Source organism: Atheta coriaria, unplaced genomic scaffold (genome assembly GCF_025399875.1).
Source record: "Atheta coriaria isolate IRGN ID8LTWV9N9 unplaced genomic scaffold, Caltech_Dcor_3.1 hic_scaffold_9_pilon, whole genome shotgun sequence".
NCBI classification, from domain to species: Eukaryota; Metazoa; Arthropoda; class Insecta; order Coleoptera; family Staphylinidae; genus Dalotia; species Dalotia coriaria.
The window spans coordinates 5,596,179-5,622,503 of record NW_027045451.1 but is presented as its reverse complement, the minus strand read 5'-3'; the positions used below and the strand labels follow the sequence as shown (position 1 = coordinate 5,622,503).

At 38.8% G+C, this 26,325-nt stretch overlaps 1 protein-coding gene across 4 annotated transcripts in view; it reads right to left on the bottom strand.

Annotated features, from left to right (window-relative positions):
- Sema1a (semaphorin 1a) overlaps positions 1 to 26,325 on the bottom strand; it is a 140,896-nt gene that overhangs the window by 112,026 nt on the left and 2,545 nt on the right. For all 4 annotated transcript variants that reach the window (XM_065310808.1, XM_065310809.1, XM_065310810.1 and 1 more), the window contains exons 2-3: positions 21,453 to 21,546; positions 14,563 to 15,130 (exon numbers count right to left, since the gene is read on the bottom strand). In XM_065310808.1, the coding sequence (XP_065166880.1) occupies positions 14,563 to 14,707 (145 nt within the window). In that variant the 5' untranslated portion in view covers positions 14,708 to 15,130; positions 21,453 to 21,546. The remainder of the gene's footprint in view (positions 1 to 14,562; positions 15,131 to 21,452; positions 21,547 to 26,325) is intronic.

The following is a 26,325-nucleotide window of genomic DNA, read 5'->3' as shown; positions in this document are numbered from 1 at the left end:
TTGTAATAGCAAAAATAGTTTCCAGTCCAACGTCCAGAAAAATACCCGCTGGACCAGAAAAGACACCGACGCACACACCGAAGCAAACACAATCCAGCCGGCCGCTCGCGACTTCCGAGCGAGGAAAAATGTTTGGTCGAGTTTTCCACCCCCCGAAACGATAAATCTCACAAAGTTAATTCATTAAATTAAACTCCCCACAGAACGAAGAACGCAGGCAGCCAGTAAGCGAAACGTTACATTACAAGATCAAAAACTTCAAATAATAAACAACCCTTGCACAAGAAGAATCAGCCATGCATTAACAAATTGCAACGATGACGAATTTTCCAATATCACATATTACTCACTTTTGTGCCAAGAAAACATGTGCAACTATAGGCAACTTATTTCGCAACACAAATAAAACCCTAAAATTATTTGAGTTTCTCTCAAATGAATATTATCTAATTTTATATCCGCATAAAAATTAAATCGCTGATTTAAAAGTTTGCGATCACTCTCAGTTCGCACTCGGCCGGCGCGCAGTAATTCCGCTGCCGCGTGCGCGAAAACAAACAAATTACTCGAGCGAGCGTTTTAACGACCAAGTGTTGACACTTTCGGTCCGCCGCACACGAGAGCCGGGCGCCGAAAATGGAATGGAAATTGAATATAATAAAAGCGCGCGCGTACGGCGCATACGAAATCATTTCCGGTGTTTGTTCGTCGCCGATGCATACCTACGCATCCGCGCACCACGATCGCATCATTACGTTTCATTTTATTTTCACATCTCTTCATACCCAACCAACACACACAAAGGCAATGAGAAAATTGATTTTCTCTTTTTTTAATTTCCGGTTGTGTACAATTACATTCAATTGTCATGTAGAAAATAAACACTTAGTGCTAGTGCGCATGCGCCTTTAACTACACTATGAAAACATTAGGAAATAACACACAAAGTCGAAATTGAAACAAAAATAGCACACAGAGGGGTGGAAAATGTTTGAAATGCTAAGAACACCATTCGGACACAAGACACGCCTCCCCCGGGGAAGTGTTCGGGCGTCAAAGACATTCGGGGGCGGCGTATTTATATTTGCTAACCTTGTTTAGCATAATTTGCATAAATTTTAATAATTCCGCGCACGACGCGGTGCTACGCCACTCCATTCCACAACCCTTAAACGAATTCACCCACGTCTTCTATTTCTCCCATTCCAAGTGCCATCTTAACAAAAATGTCCTCAATATTTTTCTGTTAAATTTCCACCCGTGACTATTAATTTATTCACACATTTCCCTGTAAACTTTGTTTGTATTCCCCGTGGATAGCGTAAAGATTCACATTTTATTTTTCAACCCTTAGTTTTCCGGTTTCCGCTTTCCGCTTCTATGAATTCAACCGCTCGCTTTGTTCTGGTGCTCATTAGATATTCAATGGATATCAACATTTAAAACTTTATAATTTTCTATATACGCCCAACCGCTGCTTGTGCATTACGCTAATGTAATGTAGATTACAAAATATAAATAATCAACAAAGCCGAGTTTCGAAGAGTATTAGCGTTTATAATGTTGTTTGGCTTGTGCTTTAACGTGTTGTAATGCGTGATGTTTTCATGAGTCTTTTTTCTGTTTGTTATTAAAGGTGATTACACTCATTGTCGTCGGAGCGTTATCGCTAAGCAGATGCGGTGATGAATAAAAGGTGAAAGAAAAAAATTTCATTAGCGTAATGGCGGGCCCTGCCCTCGACGGATGGCATAATTCGATTATTCTAACAATGCCAGACGTACCTAATAACATGTTAACTTTGTGATAATTAGAGAAAAACACTCCACAGGTAAAAAAGAAAACATTAAAAAAGAGTTCACTGGATAATGTTGTCATATTATGATACATGAGTAATAAACAAACTTTTTCTACTTCCAACTATATGGTGGCAGTTTTTCCACGGTTTTTAGACACAAAAAGTGGTACTTTATATACGAACGGCCAAACCATGAGTAATATCCATTATCCACGGGCATTATCTACGGGACAGAGCTTGCGCCTGCGCTCAACGTAGAACTAAAGTGAAAGTAGATAAAAAAGCGTAAGCTACCTGTGGCTAAACGCCATTAAACACTCGCTCTCAATCAATCTCGTGGGTAAAGTCCTCTTTTAGCCACTTGATATTTAATATTCTAATTTGCACTTACTTTTTACGCAGATATAATTTATAGAAGATAAAAAGTTAATCCAACTCACCTGCAAAAAGAGAACAAATCATTAGCTTAAATCATTTAAAAATCATTAGTTCATTTTTTGATTAAATTTGATTGTTTATTTAATATCCGGGGCGCCTAATCTAAAGTAATCCAAAAGTAATTAGAAAACGATAATACCGCTAAAGCGTTTCTTCAGTCGTACGCGCGGCGCCAGAGGCAAAAAGTAAACGAAATAAATTTGATTGCGAACAATAAATTACTTTTTGTTGAAGCCTCGGAGTACAGCGCCGAATATACGCAGAGTAAAGTTATATAAAATGCGCGTAATCCGGTTGGACGTAATGAATTTAGATAAATAATTTCGGCGCTTGCGTTGCACGCAGCAGGAAACTCTCCGCTTCCTTTTATCCCTCATCCCTTCAACTCCTTTATACCACCAGCAAGAAGAAGTTGATCCTTTATTTCTCAACTCTTATTCCCACCGCATTCGTTATTCTCTTTGGCGCGAGGCGATTCTAAGTAGATTTACGTTTACATTTTACAATAAATGATTTTCCACGCGTATACAGCGTGTTCGAAATGAAGCTAAAATAATATTCAACGATGGATAAACGTGAGAATATTATGAAAACATTCGTGAAATGCGTTTAAAACGCAGATTTGGTTCTTTGTCGCGCAAGTTCTTATCCACCGCGCTCCTTATCTGACATTTTTAGGCGGTTCGGACTCATTTTCGTGCGCGTCTGCTTTCCGTACTCGTTCTCGCATGAAAATCGTCATAAATACAAAGAAAGCGCTAAGAAAGCGGCGGCGTAATAATGCACCGGCAGGAACCACCCGCAAGCAGACGAGAAGAACGAACAGGAGTAAAAAGCGGCGGCAGGGTGAGAGATATAACTAAAATCCGAAACGAATAGAAGCGAATATAATGAGCACACCAGCACTCACACACCCCTTAGATTTTCCAAACCACCCCGCGTGTGGCTCGCGGCTGCTCGCTCGGATGCACGTTTTCGAAATGTTTATTTGCCTTCATCTTCGTTTTCGCCTCTCGCGCGCGCGTTGTTCGAAATCGCTCGCCCAGGGAGCGCATTAACCCTCCGCGTGAAGACGCGAAGAATTGTTAAGAAACTCGCCGAAATGGGCGGCAGGATGGCACAGAATTCACAGAAACGAGCAAGAAATGAGAAGCATTTTGGAGCGCGTTTGTGCAAAAGGAAAGAAATGCTAAAATTCTATGGACCAAGATTTCTCGGACGATTTTCGAGTGCAGAGGACAGCAACCCTTAAAATAGGGGTGCGTTAAACGCACGGATACGGGCATCAGGTGCGGGCGACACGCGTTTTTCTCATCGTATTTAATAAAAGTTTACTTTCGTTTTCATTTCCTTAACATTTGCGAAAATATTTAAAATTTTGCGTCATTAGAATAAATATTTTTACTTGCTCTGTGTATTTATAATCGAAAAGTGAAAATCTAAAAATGCGAAACCATTTTTCAATTGTATGTTTGTTGTTGAAGTCTACAATTAAATCCAAGAAAACAGAACTGGAAATTCTATTACGAGTGCAGCAAAGCAAATAAAAATGAATAAATCATTGTAGTTTTCAATTTGCATTCGACCTTTCCTGTTTTCATACAGTTCGCTGTGCGGGCGCAAGCGCGCGCGCACGCGAAACGAAAGAAAGCCATAATTCATATTTTAAATTTATGCCTTAGTTAATAATTTCTGCACGGCGATTCTCTCCTTGTGCTTTCTAAGACAAAAATACAAAAACCACAAAAATAAAAAAATCATTTCAAGATAAAAACTTTAAAAAATCCCAAAGTTTAAAATCATAATCAATTTCACAAACTATTTCGAAATTACTGACAGCATTAAAATTTAATAATTCAAGATTTATCATGTTCTTTTGTCCTTCGTAACAAGTTTGCGCGCTCGTCTTGCTCGCGCACGCAAAGAACGAACAATAAACGCTGCAAGCAATTCGCAAAGACGGAGGTTGTTGGTGGGTGCCTCGCCGCCACCACCACTACCACCGCCAACTCGAACACGCGCCAGCGTTATACGCCAGATGATAGATGATCATAATTATTACGTCGACTATGTGTAAATCATGCGCGCCAAAGCGACAAAAACGAAGAAGAGTTGCACGCTCGCAACGTCACAACTCACAACTTACAACATCGGATATATTATGTGCATCTTTATGCATCCGGTAAAAACTAATAGCAAATTTAATAAATTTAAAAAATAAAATAATTACATATTTTGCTCTTTGAATTTGAGTAGTAGATGGGTATATTTATTGTGTGCGCGCAATTTTTGCGCGCGTCTGAGTTTAATTTGTCTCTTTTCCGGTTTTCCGGCTTCCGGGCTCGTAACTAACCGTTCGTTAACCGTTAACCATCGGCGCAACGGATGCCTCCCCGGAGTGCAATTAGATCTTTTCCATACAGACGCACTTTCCTTACACGTGAAGCCCAGCGACCAAATCTTCCTCCACCCTTGTGTTACGCGCGCGCCCCGAAATCCCTCCTCTCAGTTTTATTTTTATTTTTACCAACTTTCTCCATCCAATCCTCCTATCTTACAATCTTTGCGACTCTGCTTTGTTTCGCCTACGCATTCTTCTGTCTAGAAAAGGACGCAATTTTTTCCCGTCTGCGTGCTTGTGCTTATCTTTTAAATTTTCTCGATGTAATTAACTTATCTGGCAATTACAAAACCGCAAACGACTCCCAGCAGACGAAGCACCAGACATGAATCCTTTTTATATCCTTTTGTTTGTCTTTTCGTTTCAATTCATTCATTCCACTTACAAAATAAACTTTAACCAATATACGCATTTTATTTTATTCCGTGTAATTGGCAAAAAAAGAAAGCAGCGAAATAAAATATCCTGCATCCGTCCTTAAACAAACAAAAAACGTCTTAGTACAAACATAATAATGTTTATTTGCTAACGTTGTTACCGCTATGAAAGCTGCAAACGATGCGCACAAGAGCAGAAAAAAAAAACACGCACATCAAGTGCGAGTGAAACGCAAGAATGCGGCGCGCAGCTTGCATAATGAGATTCTTCATTATATTATATCATATTATATATGAAATTTTATCCGCGCGACGAAAAGAATCTCGGCGCAGCGTAAGAAACAGAAATGAACGCTGACTACCGAAGAAAAGCACAAGAAACAAAGTCGCTGCGCTGGGTATTATCCTGCCAGTTTTCCATCGAGCGGCACCCACATCCTTCTCTTTTTTTGTATATCGTGATTTTCTGCATCTTATTTATATTTCAGTGGCTTGCTTTTATTCCGGCACTATTGTTACAAGAAAAGACAACAGCACTTTTTCTTGATAATAAAAGAAAAAATCTATTATTTTCAATAGACGCCAGGTTTTTATAAGGTTCAAATAGAAGTTGACAATGTAGAAAAAGTTTTTAATATAAATATTATCATTATTCTTGGGTTTTATTGGAATTTGATGAATAAAATAAAAAAACACACACATTGTATCATTTGATTTTGTCACTTTGTTGACTAAACACGCTGCTTAAGAAGAGTCTGGTCCACGTCGAGACCGGATAATGCTAATAATAATTAAAGCCCCCTGCGTTGAGGACTTGCAAGCGCACAAGGACGATAACGATAACGGCAGATGACACCGATTACCGGTAATTGCAAGTCGCGCGCCCGCACCACTTCTATTCCCATCTTATTCCATCTTATACCACTTTATTCCTACTTATATTCTTCACTTGGAGGAGCAAAGAATAAAAAAATGTTTTAAATATCTTTTATTTCCATTCAAACCTGGTGCTGAACCATTAAAAGAAAAGAAAACGTCAAAAAATGTCAGAAATATTATAATTAGCTATTTAATGTGTTTAAGATAAGGTCAAAAGAGAATATTTAATAAAAATTCACAAGTGCTGCCATCTAACGGTTATAAATGAAAGTTCAGCAATAACTACTGCACATGCGCACTCAATAAAAAACTAATAAACTTGATAGTAGATAATGCAAACACACTCCGAAAATGAGATTTATACCCTAGACATAATGCACCCTCCCTGTCGCAAAGAAAATCATTCTTCGCACCCTCACTTGCATATTTTTTCGCTGCACACAAACTTGAACTTGAAATCTATTAGACGTTTACACTACGAACACACGTCTAGCGAATGAAAGGTTCAGGTGTTACTCGTTGCTGCCGTAATGCCACCCCCGCACAACTAAACCGCGCTAAAGTGCTTTATCTACACCACCCAAAAAACCACTACATAACAACACAAGGGAGCCGCGCGCGCAAAAAATTGAGAAAAACTCTTTTGACAAATTTTATATATTCCGCCGCGGTTTTGCGGCGGCAAGCGTGCGGGGGAGGCGGGCAACTGAGACCGTGTCATGTGTGGGGGGATGGCTTGTGGTGGCGCATGGCGTGTCAGCAACACGCTCACTCGACGCGCGAGTTTTTTCAATTTTTTACTTTTGCCTACTTTTTCGCATTTTCCTGTAAACGAAAACTTGCCGAGGGGGATGAAGAATGAGACTTTTTGTTTAAATTTTCCCAAACACAGCCGCCGCCACCGTCCGAAGAAGAAAAAAACGCTATAAATCACTAGCAGTGTAGGTGAAAAACTTTTGAAAGCATTAAAACGATTCGAGAAATTGTATTTAATATTGATGAAATGGATCACAACAAAAAAAAAAGGTTAAACATTCTATTTTTACTCAAGTGTGTGTAATTTCACTTCGTTCTACTCTTGACAACACACAGAAAAAAAGAAATCAAGATAAAATCAGGAAGAAATCGCGAAAACAGTGCTCACGACACATCAGTAATAGTGCAAACGGATGCGCAACGCTAACGGCAATACACTAAACGCAAACTCCAAATACCGCCTTCCCCACCCGCCGCCCCCGCACATGTAAAACATGTAAAACATCCTTCCAGCCACATCGCTGGCTGCCAGATGCAGCCAAAGCACACTCGCCGAGTCGCGAGATGCAAAATCGAAATTTACATTTAAATTTAAATGCTTCCGCAGTCTTTGCTGCTCACTGCCGAGTTTATTCGCGACGTCGACGCTCGACGGGACGTAAACAAGTATCTATCCCGCAGGATAACCCGACGCGCGCGCGTTGTAAACACACGAATGCACGCAGCGACGTAAAACAAAAAAAAATCGCGAAAAACGCGCGGAATCTAAAAAGGAGCGCGAGGAAAAATCAAACCTAGAGAATAAAATAAACCCCGCCAGCCGCGCGGACGGGAATTTGTTATGCGACGCGAAGGATCACAACCCCCTCGGAAACACAAACACGAACCCACAACGTGGAAAACATGAACGAAAAAGGTAAACGCGGAATCGCAAACGCCCGAGGATACCACCGTGCGATCGGCATGCATGGAAATCCGGTAATGGCAGGTAATAAACATTCGTGTGCGGATCGCGAAGGAAAAGCTTAGAAAAACAACGTCTGCTTGCCTGTAACTAAAACCAAAACAACTGAAAAATCAGTAGAATGGTATGCTATGTCAATATTTACACTAAAACACAAATTAAATCCGGCGAGCTACTTAAAGCGGACATAATTGTGCTCGTGTGCTGCCATCTGGTGATGAATCGGAAAACTAAACAAAGTGCACATTAAACTATTACGACGATAAATTTCCGCCAATCTCTTGGCAACTTTGCGTCGTCCCGAGACACTCGGCTAATAAACTTGGCGTGCGCAGTATGTAGTTAATTAAGGCGTCTTTTCATATCGCTAATTAGCGCGCCTTTCGCGCGAACGCTAATAAACTACGCGCGCGCGCGTCCTGGAATTGAATTACTGGCAACCCGCGCGCCATCGGCCGAAACATGTGCTTCATTTTCATACATCATGCAACACCACATACACCCGAGAATTTTTTTTTGAAAACACTTTTTCAAGTAACGCAACAAACGAGCTTATTAAGTGTCGGTTATATGCGTAATCATGACGCATGACGGCGTGGTTTTTATAAGCGGGAATTAATTCGACACGAAACGAGACTTTAAAACGTGAAACGCGATGCGCAAAATGCTTAAAAAACGATTAAATCGTAAAAAGTGCTCTGAACTCTTACGAATACGCCATCATGCTATCAAGTACCATAAAATATTAAAATGTGACGTTTTATGACATCTGCTGTGCGTGCAAGATCAACATACAATGTGTTCAGTCTAATAGCCCAATAAAAAATGTTTTTTATCAGTTTTAGCTTAAAACCGAGCGCAAAAAATATAGCTTATACCTCAATAAAACAAAAGATTGAAGAATAATGCCGATGTGACAATGGCCGGGCTCTTACACGCGCCCCTAAGCATCTTTTTTGTGCGTTCGCACCATTTACGCGCATTGTGCGCAAATACTCGACTCGATTGCAATTCAAATTCGCTTTCGACGCCTCTGCGATGCAATCGCAAAGCGGTTGCCCTCTAGCCTCCACAAAGTCAAACGCAAAACGCAAGAACAAAACATATTTAAACCCTTTTAATTTCACATTGCCCTTCGTCACACCATCACCATAACCACGTCATAGTCACAGTCATCAGAGTTTTTATTCAGCAAGGGGCGGGAATGGTGAGAACGTGGGGTAGACACCAGATGTTTTCATTAATTCCAATAAAACACCAAGGAATGAAAAAAACAGTGCAGCATATGATATTAAAGTGGAATGTGCGCACGCGTAGCAAATAAGATAATTGAATTTTATTGAAAAAATTAAACAAATGAAAATTAATTAAACATTTCGGATGGGCGCGCGACGCAAGTGTTCATTATTTATGGCGATTTCGTTTAATTACACAAATTTAACGAAAATTCGAGCAAAAACTAATGAACGTTAAAATGTTCAACAGCGTTATCACCGTGCGCATAGAATTTAAATGAATTACATTTAAATAAAGCGTACAAAACACGCTGAATATAAATAACCGAATGAAATTAATTCTTCACACAAATGCGATTCATTTCCAGCAGATGACAACTTGTCATTGGAATTAACGAAATTCAGACAAGACCACTACACATTTACCGAAACAAAAATTATCAAAACTGTCAAGATTAATTAAATTGTGTTCATTAATTATTACAAATAAATAAATATTTACTTTATAATATACTAAACCAGTTTCAGTAAACTTCGTTCTCATCGATCAATAAATCTTGTCTTAAATTAATTATGAATTGAAATATTTTGTAATTAAATATTAAAAATGCGAATATCAATGTATTTGTTTGTTTGTAACGCTTTCACGCAAAAACCGCTAAACGGATTTTGATAAATTTTGGTATAGAGATACTTTTGATCAAGGAAAAACAAATAGGCTACTTTTTGTTGCAAAAATATAACTTGAAGGGTGAAAATTAAGGTATGAAAGTTAATATGAAGATTTCACCACAATTTTACTTATATAATGCAAATCCAGAGGGCGCTAAATAGCAATATTAGTATTTTCATTCCTTAGAAGTAAAGATAAGAACCTTATTAACAGATTCAGTAAATAATCAACCCAAAAATGAAGCAAGTAAATAATTAAACCACCTTTTAATAATATCTACACAGATGGCAAATATATTTAAAATTTAGATCTAAATATGATCAACGGTGCAAAAAATGAACTTTTGCATGTCACTACGACAAGAACAGCTCGAGCGGAAACAATTTTGTTTATTTTTTGAAGCATCCTGTTCAGCATCGAAGCAAAATAAGAAAAACAATGAATCGAAAAACCACAATATGAATGTTCCGCTAGAAAAGGCGATAATCGCATTCATAACACTAGCTGCTTCACCGTAGGCATGTTTTTCTAGCGTCGAGTCTTGCATTCGACATTATCTATCGCCCTAAATAAATAAACAATTCAAAAGCTAGGTCAAAAAAAGCCTCAGCAAACATCGCGCCTGAAATAACAAATAATGATAATAAACGCATCATACAAGTTATATGAACAGAACCCGATGACCAAACAAGAATCATTAGTTAAGACGCAATCATGATATTTATTTCAAGCGCAGTAATTATTTATTTCAAACGTAATTATCAATTTCTAGAATTCATTGTCTCAAAGTCACCTAATTGCGCATTTCCTGTTTCGTTGCGCATCTTCTCTTCATATTTATTTAAAACGCATATTAGAGCCATATAAATAGAGCGCAGACCTAGACCTAAGCGATTATTGTATCATCCAAGTTCGTTGAATAAACAAGTGAAAGTTAACAAGTTCTTCTGAATCGATCATCAAGAACCCACTTAACAAATCCTAAGAAAACCAACAAAAGTGAATCAAAGTCTAAACCCAATTCTAATCCGCGATCGCGATTCGAACCAATAAATAAATAAATTATATTTAATAACTCGTGAGTCGATAACGAAATCGTTAATATAAAACCGCTCGACACAAACGGGGAATATAATTTACATATCTGAATATACTCGTACATATTATTTGCATAGATTTCGGATTCACACAATTTCGACAAATCAAAGTTTAACGTTTAATGTTTGTATTTGTGTTTGGTTAGCGCGGTCGCGTTGTCGATTGCAAATTTGTTGCATTAAATTGCGCGTCGATAGAAAAACACTTGCTGAAACTTTTTCGTTTTGGCTCAGCTGCACCCAAGCCACACACGCATATATACACACACATACAGCGCCAGCTGAAGGCGGAAAAAGTGGGCGACAAGTACGAGCCGGCATTATCGCTGCTCTCGCCGAAGAAGCGCTTTTTTGTTTGAAGAAAAAACAACGCGTTTAAATTTGCATTTATATTGAAAGCGTGTTTCGGCAAGCTTCCATGGAAAACCTCCAAACGTATCATCTCTCCTCATTTGAACAAAAAAAAACGAGATTTCGAAACAATTGCAATAATTAAATTCTAAAATATAAGTTAAAAGATTTTTCCGGCCCCAAAAAAACATGTAAAAGAAGAAGAAAAAAATGCGTTGGTGGTAAATTCCCAGCGACATTTTAACGACCACATAAATACTGATAAATTATTTAAAAAAGGCGTTGTGTGGCCGCGAGGATAAGACGCACAAAATAAGCGACGAAAGCAATTAGGCGTGCGGCGGCGAAAATTTGTTAATTTATTTCGGCAATATTAACGAAATTTCCCTCCCGCGCACTGTAACAAAACCGCGACGCCGCCGAAGATAAAGCTAACACAATAACTTTAAACGAGCAACAATGATCCTATTACGCCCGCCTCGCGCCCGCTGACGAAGAAATGAAGAAGAAAATAACGGCGCAGTCGCTGAAAATGAAGAAGCCATGCTGCTGCTGCTGCTGCTGCCGCGCGGGGCAAAACACAAGAAGTGCACACAGAGAGAAAACAAGTTAGAAAGAAATGAGTGAGGAGAACGCCATCGTAAAACCACCTCAGGACTCAGGAAGAAGGCGGTGATTTATCGCCGGAATAATCCAGTAAATCGTTCGTTTATAAAGAAAATTTAATAACAACCGGAGCGGAGCACATCAAGCCGACAACAAAGAGATAAAAATTACACCACGTACAAATAAAAACCAACAACAAAGAGCAAAAAGTCGTTTGGAAGACATTTTACTACCAAGTCAGGTAAAATGACCGCCCCACGTCAATATATTGTGCAATAGATTGTGTAAACAAAAAGTTGTGTAGTGCAGCGTTTTAAATAGCTTTGATGGTGATGGTGATCAAACTATAAATAGAAGTTGTAGCGACCAGTCCCGAGGAAACTGTAGCCGTTGTGCGTTTTAATTGAGTTCGAGCGCTGTGCACCGGAAACGACTATTTCCGATATGTTTACAAGTACAAGAGCTACAAACTACATAACCTAATACTGTTTGAACTCAATTTTAAAGCAGAAAATGTAGAATTTCTATAAAAATAAAAGATAATTCTATTTTTATGTAACCAACTTATCTCAAGATGCATTTTATGTATATAAAACAAAATCGAGTTAGTTACACCTTTTATAACTCAAGAACGGCTGGGCAGATTTTGATGATCTATGATTTTTTGGATTCATCTCAGCCCAAATTGGGATAATAACTATTAAATTATTAAAAATTATGACGTTAAGGGTGTTAAATCGGGCAATAAAATTAATATAGAGATTCAATCATAGTTATAGTTAAATAATTAAGTCCTAGATGGCGTTAAAGTGCATTATTAACATTTCTCATGTCTTTAAAAGAAACTTACGTATCTTATTGACAAAATCAACACATAACTGCATTTTTACTAAAACCTATGGAGACAAAATCGTGGGCAAAAGCAGCCATATATATAAATAAAACTTTCAAGCCGTTTTAAAACGACTTAAATTGTCTGCGTTGTAAACGAACAAGATGCAGACGATTTAGCTCCGTACAGATTGAAAAACCGAGCCACGCATGCCACTGCTTCAGATATTCATTGCACCAATTGCATCTTAAACTGCTCGTTCATCCTGACCATCGTGCGTCTCATTCTACTCATTTCATTTGCTTGTCAGTGATATGTATCATACCACACCACTAAATAATAGTGATATGTGCTGGAATTAAAGCCGAGCCGAGCCAGCAAGCGAGGAGCAAGTTGTAGGCGTTGGATTTCCAACGCGGAGTTATTTATTGACGAACTTATTCACCGCGGAGCCGGTGCGGCGACGCGAGAAGACAACCGGGACACACACGCAAGCACGGAAAATGAATTCTCAGATGAAGAGACGAGATGAGAAGGAGTAGCACGAGAACAAGTCGAGTTACAAGCTGTGAGCTGAGATGAACTGTGTGAGACTGAAACTAAAGTTGTAACGAGTTGAAGAGACAACTAATCGACTGGGAAACTATGAATATGCTTAATAACAAAAACAATCAATAAACAACTCTGCGTGATATCTATTCGACAAAGTTTGTATAAAATGTATTAAAATGTACCCAATACTAGCTGCGGGGGCAAAGTTTATATTCAGTCAGATATTAATTATTCAGTGAATCTAATTCAGCTTTGTTATTGAATAAAAGAAAAAAGAAAAATACTGAAATGGTATGTTTTATCAATAAAAATCAAATTAATAGAAGGAGATATAATGACTGTTTTCGAAAAACCGTCCTAGAATGCTCGAAAATAAATATTATTTACAATTAATAACATATTTCAACAGGAAATGATGTTTTTTCTGTTAAAAATAATATTTTAATTTAAAAAATTCAAAATTTTAAAAATTTTTGTTTTAAAACAAAAATTGAGCTCAATTAAAGAAGTGACGTCATTAATGAGTTCAGAAAATAGAAAAATATGTATTTTGTATTCCAAGCTTCAAATTTCAATGAATAAATATATACTTTAAATAATTTTCAGTCGCCATCAACCTTTTCTATTCAAATAAAAGCGATGCATTTGCTTTATTGAATAAAAAACTCGTGTAGACTTACTGCACTACTTTCTGCATGAACTGTCAATGCAATGCTGTTGATTACTTCAAATAACATAACCTGATCTGAAAAACTCTTTTCCCTTCACTAATTTTTATGAGTTTTCTTAAATAAATTAATGCTCGGAATAGAATTAATTGCAACGTCTCACGTTTCAGAATGAATGTTAAACTATACCCACATGACCCATCTCTTTGTCGACGGCATTGTTTGGCGTTGTTCCCTACCCTCATAACCTTCATATGGAACGCGTACCCTTCGTACCCTTCCTTCATTATGCTTACGCAATGGTTGTACATCGTTTCGGTGTTTGAACACTTTCTCTGATGTGCGGTCTAAGCCCACCGTACATATATGCCCTTATTTCGTTTCGCTCCATTGCAGTTCATTTCATTTAGAGCGTAAACTTTTTCCTTTCATACAATAAACGCAAGCCAAATACATACAAATATTAAATGCTTGGATGTTAATCAAATCATGACATGACATTCAATTTTGTTTTATTTGAAACAGGACGCTCGAGTAACTACCAAGGCGGTCTTTAAATTATTCAACTTGTGCACTAAATGAGAATAAAGTTTTATTTGTTTTAAAAATAGATAGCAAGGCGCGCACGCAAATAAACTAAACAAACAGCCGAGGATAAACTGCCGGCGGGTTCTAACTCGTTGTGCCTGCAGCTTAAAAGGGCCGAAAATGAATAAGGAAACACTGAACGTCCAAAAATGTCGACGTAAAGAAGGCGAAAGGAAGAAAGGGCGTAAAATGTAATCTACGACCATACCGGCACGCAATAAGAAACACCAAAGCACAAAAAACAAAACAAAACAAAAAAATAAAAAATAAAAACAACAATAGATTACCACCTACGTTATAATTTCCAAGATTTAATAAAAATATAAAAATTGATTTTCTGCACTTACCTAATTGGACGTACATCTTCGGCCTGACGTTCTCCTGCCAGGAAGCTGCGACACCATCCGCGACGAAGCCAACCGCAAAGGTCATCACCACGAATGCAGCGCAAACGTGCGCGAGCATCGTAACCGTCTTCGAAGAATTCATCATTTTAACGCGCGCACACACACAAAAACTCAAGTTGATCCACCACTAAAAAAAGACGACCGCAGCCGAAAAGACACGCGAGACACGAGCGGGATCACCACCGCTGTTGTTGGAACAGTTGCAGTTGCATGATTGTGCACACTCGGGTCACACTCGGTTATGTCACACGTTGGTCACTCCGCCACCACGCGGGGGATAATCCAAAAAAGCGGTAATCCAAAACGCGATCGATACACGCGCGTGCCGAAGAGCGACCGGGCGCAGAGATGGAGCGCGGGCGTGCGAGTCGAACGCTCGACGTAGACTGGCGGCGCGCGGCGTCGCGATGCCCGCGCCAGCTGACGATCGCTGCGTCTGCTTCCCCCACCAGCGCCGGCGGCGGCGGCGGCGTAATGATCAGCGAGGATGGACGTCAGCGCCGGCAACCTGCAACGGAGGAAAGCGAAAACATCAATAAAACATTTCGAAATTCAAAAAATCAACAAAAATTATTTTAACATAAAAAATTTATTTTAAAACCAAAATAAAAATAAAACAATTAATATATTATACATAACTTAATACCAGATTAAAATTATTATCGTAAATTAATTATTTTTAATTTAAATATTAAAAATTTATTTTTTTTTTATAAAAAATTATCCTGAATTAATATTAATAGCAATTTTAAATAATAAATTGTTTTGTGATACTTACACCCCCAAACACAGATTGAAATTGAAATAAAATATTTATTATTATTTTCCATACCGATAAGATTTATAACATTAATAAGATAAAACCAGCATTGGTAGTTTAAAGGCACTCGCATATATATATATATATATATAGGGTGGTGGCGGTTGTCGATCGAGCTATCTGCAGCCAGCACAAGATATAGATAGCGGGTTTGGCGAAGCGTGGGGCGCAAATGATTGATGACCCGCCGCCGAACGGCGCGCCAGAATTTTTGCTGATAACACAGCTTTCCTTTCTGTTCTTCAGCTGCGGAGGATTTCCGCAATGCGCGCGACACACCACACTATCACCGTGTTTAGCTTATACAGCGATTATTAACATTTAAATCCCAAAAAACTCAAAAATTAATTCGAAAACTTTTTCTGCTCAAAAGTTAATACCTAGTGTTGAAAAACATCAGCATTAAGTTTTAATTAATTGCCCAATTAAGTAATTAATTTTTGTGCCTCGTGTCTCGGGCGTATTTGCGCAGAAAACTTTTCGCTCCAGTTTTTAATACTTTGCGCCGCATGAACGGGTTTAGCGTACGAACTCTCGAACGCATAATAAATCAGTGAAATAATAATTTTAGTATTATAAAATCGCGCATGTTTACAACGCACGAAAATGTTTGTAAATGTCAGATAACATTTTTTCGGCCGAATTGTATGAATTTAATGATCTGATACGGGGTGCTATCGTGCGGGGGTGGAAAGGGAGGTCGAAATTCGGGGAAATGATGGCACGTCGCGACCGCTCGCTTTAATTCGTCATTCTGTCGCTGGCAACGAGCAACATCATTTTTTATATTTCCGCACTCCGCGCGTCTCGTTTCGCTTGGAAATTGTGTGTGATTTGTGAGCACACAGCGCGCAGCACCAAAACCACCACCATCCCCAAAAAGCAGCGGCTAACATTACTGTTCCAACGATCAACCGTCAAACCGACCGCATATCTACATTATAACACCGAATATATTTTTTGTTAAAACAAAAACAACATCCAACAAACAACAAATTTTATTTCAAGTATTGTTTATGTTTTGTTATTGAAGCGATAAAACCATCGACTTGTGCGCAGTGACCGAGATAATCTCGGTGCTACGTTTTGTTGTTTTTGTGCCTAGTGCCTGGTGATGTTTGCGATTTTTCATTTTCAGCGCTGATTTGAAGAATGAGGATGTCTCCCTTACTCCGGGGGTACTTAGCAGAATTGCGTTTGTTTGTAGCGCATTCGAGTTGTTTGTTTCGTTCGCTTTTGTTGGCGCGACGCGCAGCGTTTTCATGCGTGGAAAAGTAGAAAAATTACTGCGGTTAGTGTGCTAATGTTAACAGACAAAAAAAAAAGAAATAGACTTGGGTTATGAAGTTAAGATGGAAAGTAATTAATTGTGTAAAAATAAAAATAAAAAATAAACAATTCATGATGTTTAAACATCCATCATCATAAATATAATAAAAATTAAACTTTAATATTAAGAGAATATTCTCAGACAAGTAAAAACAGTGTTTGTGCATTTTTCACATCCTCCCCGATCTGATTTCGTATTCACACATCATATCAACTTTTTGCACCGCCCATTCACACCTATTTTTTGTTCATTTTCAAATTTTTTCCCTTAAAACTTTCTCCGTACTTGCTAGTTTCATTTTTTGCCAACTTCACATTTCGCCGATAGTTTTCCCTCGCCGCCATTTGCCTTTTCTTATTATTTTTCGATGCGGGCCCAAGGAGACAACCCTCCCCCCGACCGGCTGGCAAGGGGGTTGATGCGTGCGTGTGGAGTCGCGGGCGCCTCTTTTATGCATTCGCGACCGAAAGCGAGAAACGCGTTATGAATGACTAATGCAAACGAGGATCGCATCGAAACGGAAACTTTCCACCCACCACCACCGATCCAGAGATCCACCCCGCCGAGGGTTGTATTATGCACACTAGTAGATATCTCCAAACGTGGGAATCATAGAATCGCGGAAAGATCGAAATGATAGAAAAGGGAATGACACCACACCCTCATCCCATACACCCCCAAAAAGACTAATATGTGAAATGTTGGATGATTTACGTATTTCCATACATAAATCATGATTATCTATATATTTCTAGACACAAAACAACACAAAACAAAAAAAAAACTTCAAAAACTTTTTTCAGCGGATTAAATTGTATTGACTCAATTCACTCTCCTTTATGTGGCATGTAATTACACACTAGTTTCTCGGCCATCCTACCCTCTATCCGAGGAGAGATGCGAGAGGCGAAATAAACTTTTTCCTCGTTCCTGCCTGCCCGACCACACGACATCCCCGACCGCAGCGGTCGCCATGTGTCCCGCGTTAGACAAAAGAAGCGCGAGCGACGGTATGGGGAACAAAGGGACGCGCGCGCGCGCCGGAATGAGGGAATAAGTTAACTGTGAAGGACATAAAACGACACATAATAAAACGCGCTCAATTGCACCGAGAAACACGAGCGACCACGCGGCACACGCGCTCGACCGCCACTTGATACTCTGGCTTAATGTCATACGCACACAAACACACAAAAAATAAATACAAAGGGTTTCTTATTGGTAGAAACACAAAAATGTAAGAAAAACAATAAAAAAAAAAATTTGATTGTGTAAACACTCTGTATAGCAAGTACTTGTAGTCAACTTGCACTCATCTCAATGAATTCCGATGACAGACAGACGAGGGATGCGGGAAGTGCGAAGGTTTATGCGTGATGCGTTTGATGAGGAAAAAGGTCGAGTGGGTTTATCCGATTCATTTCACACCGCAAACATGTCAATAAACGCGGTTGAGGTTAAATTAATTCACCGCGTATTATTCCGCTGGCAAACAGCCGAAAACCACGTTGCCCAAACATCAAAAAATTATATTATTATAAAGTTTTATAATATTTTCATTAAAATCAACCGCCACAACCCATGGATTGTATATCAATATAGAAGAAAAAGTTTCCAGACTTGTTTTTCTTGCATCCCGAAAGCAACACAATAAAATTAACAAATTGCTTCAAAGATTGAACCTGAACATCAACACAACCAGACGTTGTTGAAGTATTCCACTTGTCTAGTCTTCATAAACATTCCATTTCACACGAAACAGCCGAGAAAAAATTAAATTTATCAGAAGTCCTAAAAACAGTGCGAAGCAATAAATATCCAGGAGCACAGCATACGAAAGTCTGGCGAATTCAGAAAATTGGAAACCGAAGCAAAAAGCACGAACGCACGCAGGACTACTAGGAGTCAAAAAGTGGACCCAAGCAGAAAAGTTACCATCAGGAAATGAGACATCATTAATCTTTGAAGAGGGAATCTTACGTTTTCTATGTGTTTGTGTGTGTGTGCTATGCGTTGCAAAATCGCAGCAGACAACGGATTCAATTGCATTTTTGTTTTCCGCCCATGATTCATTTCTACGTCTGACCATTCTTCATTCATTCATTTTTCTCTCACAAACGTTACTACAAAGAAAACATGTTAAAACAAGACAAACCAAACAGGATATCATTTTTCAGTGCCTTAAGTGTACAAGATTTCCTCGTGAAGGTCAAAGTCAATGTCACTATAGATCTACATATCAAATAAAGACGTTCCTGGGGAGTGCAAGTATTCAAATATAAACTTAGGTCCTAGAGAGGTCAGTCACCCTCGGGCGGTATTTATCAGATTTACAACAAGGGAGGGTTACGCCATGTCACCGCATGTCCACTGCGCGTCAATCGATGGCGATCACTCTCGAACTCCTTTGATGCATGAACAAAAGCTTTTCCAGCGATGGGCGCCGTGGAAATATGAATTTAATTAGGCACGTGAATGTGCATCCCAGCATCCACAGCATCCCTTTCGGAAGGATCCCGTCACACATTTAGAACAACCAGCGATGATTTAGAACCGTCGAGACACTTGGTTGAACACGATCCATCCGAGTTTAAATTTCTGCATGAATGTTGTAGAATTTTGATATGCAAAATATCAAATTCCAGCGGTAAATATTTGATATGTATCAAGTTCTCTTTTTTTCATATGCATGATATAAAAACTTGGTGCTGCGTAATATTGATATTGACAGAGGAAATAGTACCTGATGGTTGGCGACCCTCTTGCAACCACCAAATGATTAGATTATTTTAACGCACGATCGCGCGTACTTTGAACTTGCGCCTTCCCTAGTCGGTTTCCCCTAACCACCTTCCTCTACCTCCTCCACCTTCGACTTCCCTTAAACGCCGACAGACGTTGTCGGCGACTTACGATTTGATCCTGGGATCGGAAAATCGACCTTGCCCTTTACCTCGAAACCACCCCTTTGAATATCATCTTGCCAATTGCTTTTTTCGCCATGGCGTAAAATTCCACCTTTCCTTCCGGCTTTAAGCCTGGAATACCTGTCGATTGCTTAATGTATTCCACCCTCTGCGAATTTCCGACTTGCTACTTGTAACAGACGCGCAGGAGTGGGGAAAATCGACTGCGACTAAGTTTTATTTTTTTACCTGATTTTCACATCAACAAGCTTTCAAACCGGAAGTAAATTGTATCAATTTCATAGATTAACTAAAAAATAATTCACGTTGTGAAAATTATTATGGATTGATTGAATTAGCGGATTTTACAAAGCGTCAAAATTTCATCCCACGTATGTTTTCTCTAGCGTGAAGGTTTTATTCCGCGAGATGAATTTCCGTTCTTGCACGCAAATAGAATAAACAACCGCCATTCACCCTTTCCATTACTACATTCACTTCTATCTGTAGACACGCTCTCCGTCTATCGCATTCGCTGCCAAATTTTGTTAGCCTCCCAAAGACACATGTAACTAACAAACAAGCGCAAACACAAACTCGCAATCGGCGGCGGGTGCACAAACCTGGAAAACAAAAAGGACGTGCCTGTGACTGTGACTGTGTGCCTGGGAGAGAATGGCGAAAAGGAGAGAGAAAGAGCGGAAACAAGGTGCATCCAAGTATGACACTCGGCCGTGCTGTACTCATCCGGGCGTGAAACGCCATAAACGGCATAAACGTGTATGATACACAGGGTATATCATAAATTTAATAATCTAGTAAATATTATCTCAACACCTATAGATGCATTGATTTAAATTTTAAGGTTTTCAATTAAATATCACTTAAATAAAATTATTTTCCAAAAGTTGCGCGCAAATCAACTAAAAACTCCAAGTTTTCCAGTGTGTGAGCTCATCGAGGGTGGAAACGGTGGAAGCCATGCCATCTGGCGTCCATCACGTGTCAAAAACGTGATCAACACGCCTAAGAAGCCCACCAACACCTCCGGAAAACTTTTTCGCTGCCATACCGCAAACTTTGCACATTTCTTCGCGATGAGAAAAAAAAAACAATTTGGCAAAGTTTTAATTTCGATTCAAACGAAACCCACACTTAAAAGAAGACTCAAACTAATTGATTCTATAGATATCGTAAATTTACTCGAATTAACCATAAAATAAATAAATAAATAAATAAAAACTCAACTCTATAAAGTTGAGTAGTTGTATTTGTACATTTCATAGGTGGAACAACATTCACCTGAACGCTAGCAAGCGCAAACAGGTGTTTTCCGCATTTTGTTTTCAATGTTTTTCCCGCATTTCCCGGCGCCGCATAAACGACATAACTATCTGCTGCTGGCGCTGCTAACATTTATGCCGCCGTTTCGCCTTCGATACGTGCGCGCTTGTGAGTTTTCTCGCATTTTCCACCAACCGCTAAAGGTGCGCTCGACAAGCTCCACATCGACGCTGGCGACAAAGTGAATCAACTGCGCAATCAATGTGCAAATGTGGAAATGCTCAGCGGAAACGCACAAACGAGCGAAAATAAAGGCGATAAATTTAGAGATTACTATTTTACGCGAGCGGAAACAAAAGAAAATAAAAGCCTAGCTGAAATTGTGTTTTAACTGGGAAAACATAAAATTTTATAAACACACATCCACAAAAAAAACATAAAATAAATCACAAGTCATCGGAATAATTTGTAGAAAATTTGTCGTACTTACCAATTAGGTCGACGAATGTCTCACAACGCGGATGTGCATCGACTCGATAACCTTAGGTCGTGATAAGTGATAACAAAAGTGGAAGTCGAAGTCACTGCAAACAAAAGAAGCATTATTAACACAAGTGCAACAAAATAACTGCATCAAACAAAAACATTCTACAATAATAAATCAAAACGTCTAAACACTCTAAACCCTAAAGTACTTTCGCAACTCCCAAGTTTCTTTTTTGACAGCTGCTTCTTGCAATAAAACACAATAAGCTTGTCAGACATAAAATAAATGTACGATCGCAGCAAAGAAGCATGAAAAAATATCAGCCGCTTCATTGTGGAACTATTAGCGCCATTGGAAATTTATAATTTTATTACACCCGATTATTTCGCGCCCTTGCGCCGCATTACAGCCCGAAATCGCATGAGTCATCCCCGAGACTCGATTATTCCGCTAGCACATAATTTTCGAAAAACGTCGCGAGTTTTATCCGAATGGCGGTGAACTTAATGCAATAACGACATTAAATAAATTGATGATATCGCGCGGGCGAGCGTGCACCTCCACCCCTCATACCCTCATTCGCCGCGTGCACTTAGTTAAAGCCCGCGCTCGTTCACAACTAGCGCGTAAGAAATGTGAAGAGTAAGCAAGCACCACGACGCACTTAATGTAATAATATAATCGAGGAATGCGCCGATACTTTACTTTATGTGCGAGCAGTTTGTGCCCCAAGCGGGCGGCGTCATCTCCTATGCAAGTAGGGGGTGAGTGTGTTAAGGGTAGTTGCAGTGGAGACATTTTTTAAAGGGGGTTGGAGAAGAATTGTAGAAATAAATTAAAATAAGTGAAGTATTCGATTGTTTGGTGACCTTGATAAGTAAATCATCTTCTAGGAATTCTATGACTAAGTTAATAATAATATTTAATCAAATTCCTCATGGATTATTCTAAGAAATCAAAGTAAAATGATTCTCGATATCATACACGTTTAGACATACATTACATGGAATTTTATTGTAGGCAACCCAGTTTACTAACCTAACATTTCATTAAAAATGTAGCAAAAAATTGAAATTAGTGAAATATTCAACAATTTGGTGACTTTGATAGATAAATCATGTTCTAGGAATTTTATGGCTAAGTTAATAACAATATTTAATTAAATTCCTCATAGATTATTCTAAGAAATATAAGTTAAATTCATTTTATTGTAGGCAACACAGTTTACTGACGCTAATATATAACCTAACCTTACTTTTCATAGCAAAATTGTGGAAATAAATTAAAATAAATTCATTATTCGACTATTTAGTGACCTTGACAGGTAAATCATCTTCTAGGAATGCAACGACAAAGTCAATACTTAATATTTAATTAAATTCCTATTCTAATTCCAAGAAATTAAGAATAGTCATTTGTTGATCCACGATATTCTCGAAATCTGAATCGGGTTCAGTCATATTTTCCTTTTCAGCTTGCAGCATTTCCATTCTGCACTTTCGTGGAAATTTCCCCGTTTGATTATTCCAGGAATGCGCAAGTTCTAGAACGAGGACGAGGACACGAACATGACGTGTACTCAGATAACAGTCTATACCAAGAATTTCGTCCTGTGCGCGCATTGAATGTTCGCGTACAATATAAAATTCCTAAAATAAATATGATGCCGATATATATTTTATACTCGAGCAGGAAATGAATGGAATAAAGTTCTTAATCTGTTAAAGAAGGTGATGATGCTGTATGATTTCTGAAATGTCCCCGGATAAATTGGGACACTTACGGGATGATAATGCGGACGTGCGGGCTGAAATTCGGGGCGAAGCGCGCGCGCGTCTGCTCCACGGAAAACACCGCGAGCGCGTGTGCTGGGAAAGCGGAAAAATCAATAGCGCCGCAGCCGACAGTGCCGCCGGCACACGGCCACAAGAACAAAAAAAAAATACGCGCGTACATGCACACGAAACACACATACGACAACAAATGTCACAAGATTTAAATTGCATTTTGGGTTGCCTATATTATAAACCAGCATATATGAACTGGAACCTACTAATCATAACTATAAATAATTTTATTAAAGACATGAAATTGCCCACAAGAGATGTGTCCGGATGTGGGCCGCTGTGCGTTATGATATCACACGCATTGTATCGGCGTCATTCAACCCCTAGAACCTTCTATTTCTATTCTTCTGGTTGTGTGCCCCAGAACTCTAGGGCCTCTAGGCCCAGACTTTCGTTTGCTCTCAACACTAGACGCTATTCGGTAATATTGTGTGCCGGATAGTTTGTATTGTGATGCGTTCGTGTGGAATGCACCCCAGTCAAACTGAGAGTATTAGCTTACACCTTGATCTGGATTACACATATTTTATAGCAAAAATATTTTTCTTCTTCCACGGTTTTGAAACACAAAAAGTGGTAGGTACTTTAAACACGACCGTGACTAAAGTAGTTTAAAGTAACCCCAACATTCCCGTTAAGCCATTTAGTACTTAATAAATTACAGTAAAATAAAAAAAGTCTTAAAATTTTTGTTTCTGTTATAGTTCCTTCTTTTGACCATATAAATCAACTCCAAATTGATAAAAATCTCAAAAATACACATTTAAATCGAGAATAAGTTTATTCATGAGTCTAGCTCGATCTATCAGCGTAACAATGAACAATGCCGTTGTGTCCGTGCCCAGAAAGGACAAAAAACAATTCAAACGCCCACAACTACCGCAAATGTACTCGAGTTGTTCTTCCTCCTTCAGACAAAACAAACAGACAATCATACCCGAACACTAAAAATGACGAGATGCTAAACGTTGCCGCACCTCTTCGAAACACAAAACAAGCAAAGGTAAAAGAAGGTAGGTTTACAGCTACCTGAATATGATTATGATTACTAGGGTCTGATCAAAACCTGCCATCAGGTAAGAACAGATGTTTCCTAAAAACATTTCATAACTTTAAAAAACCCAAACTAAATTTTCCTGTCTTAAAAATAAAAATAAAATAAAACTAGTTGAGTTTATGCTTGACTTAACAGTATGACTTATTGTTTCTATAATTAAAGTGTGAAGTGTTAAATCAACTGTTTATTTATCATGTCTCAAGCTGTTTGTTCCGTTTCGCACACATATCATGAATGTAAATAGTCAAGTATGATTCAATGCAATATTTTTATCTAAATATATTCTCCGCATCAGCCACAATCCGCGTAATAAACCATTATGTCAACCGCGCATTTAAAGTGACATTTGTGTTGAAATTGACTCACTAAATGTCTCAATGACATTGATAGTACTCACTCGCGACTCCCAGCTCCGTGCCTATTTCTAGTGCTTCCGCATTGTGGCTCTTTTGAATGCCGGATGGTTTTCAATGGTCGTGTACGTCGGTTTTGTTTGAATTTCGTCATTGTCGGCGGCGGTAATGTGCGTGCGCGCACAACCCCCCTCAAGTTATTCAATACGCGACACGTGTTTAATCACGTGCAGCGTGCGACCCCGCGCGCTCGCCAGATGCTACCTCATTTTTCATACCGAAAGAGAGAGAAATTCGGCCACTGCCACTAACAGAGTAAAATAAATGTGGCGAATTAAATCAAACATTAGCCAAAACAAATATATGGAGCGTGTACAGCGCCAAAATAGCCACCCTTAGTTTAAACACATTTTCACAAGGAGAAATAAAGCAGTAAAACGTGGAAATTGAGTTATTAGCTGTACGTTACGACGCCCATCGACACAATAACGCCGCATTAAAAAGCGCCAAGAAACGTCATTTCGTGACGGTGATCGTGCGGGTGAAACATGAGCCACTACCACGGAGGTGGGAGACTCGCCGCCCGCCCACCCGCCTCCCTGTCCGTGAATTGGTAATTTACGTTCGAGCGGCGATTTGTATCGCCTGTCGCTGCTGCCCCCAATGCGTTACACTCCTACCTGTCGGAAAGTACACACCGCAGGCGCCACCTTCGCGTAATTGCACACAATCCGGTCATAAGCGACGCTGGGTTCAAGCAATTGGCGCTATTTTACAATTAGCGAATTAGTCGATTACCAACTACACTAAAAATTATTTAGAATACAAAAGAAACGTAATACAAATAAAAAAAAATTGATGTTTGTTTGTGACGCTTTCACGCAAAAACTATTGAACAAATTTTGATAAAACTTACTACAGAGATATTTTTAATTAAGGAAAAGAATATAGACTACTTTTTGTACCAAAAATATAATTTATAGGGGTAAAAGAAGGGATGAAAGTTAGTACAGTGAATGAATCATAGTTATAATTATGTAATTCAAACCGAGATGGCACTAAAATACATTTTTAGTATTTATAATTTCTTTAAATTAAAATTTAAATTATTATTGAAGGATTCAGCACGTCATAAGTTCAAGAATCAAAATAGTAATTTGTTAGATTACTTTTTATAAAAATGTAAGCAAAAATAAAAACCTAAGACTTTAAAGATTGATGTGAATTTTATTCGATTGTAATTAGCAGTGTCCGTCACGAATTCTGCATCCGATTCTAATTATTACGACCCCCTGATAGCGTGGCATCGAATGGCGAGGCCGATAATTGCAAACCATCGATTATATTAACATCAAACGTGCATATTAATTCCGGAACAGGGCACACGCAAGGTCCACGTATGCGTTCGATATCATTCGCGACGATTAGACGTAGATTACCTGCCATTCCACTGTAGGCAACCCAATTTACTGACGCATAAATACAACCTAACCTAACATTTCATAACACAACCAAACATAGAAGTTTCTTCTAAATAAAATAAAAATATTCAAAATAAAAAAAGTGAAACAACAACCGAGTTGAAAAATATAAATCGATATTTGTGTATTTACCAACAA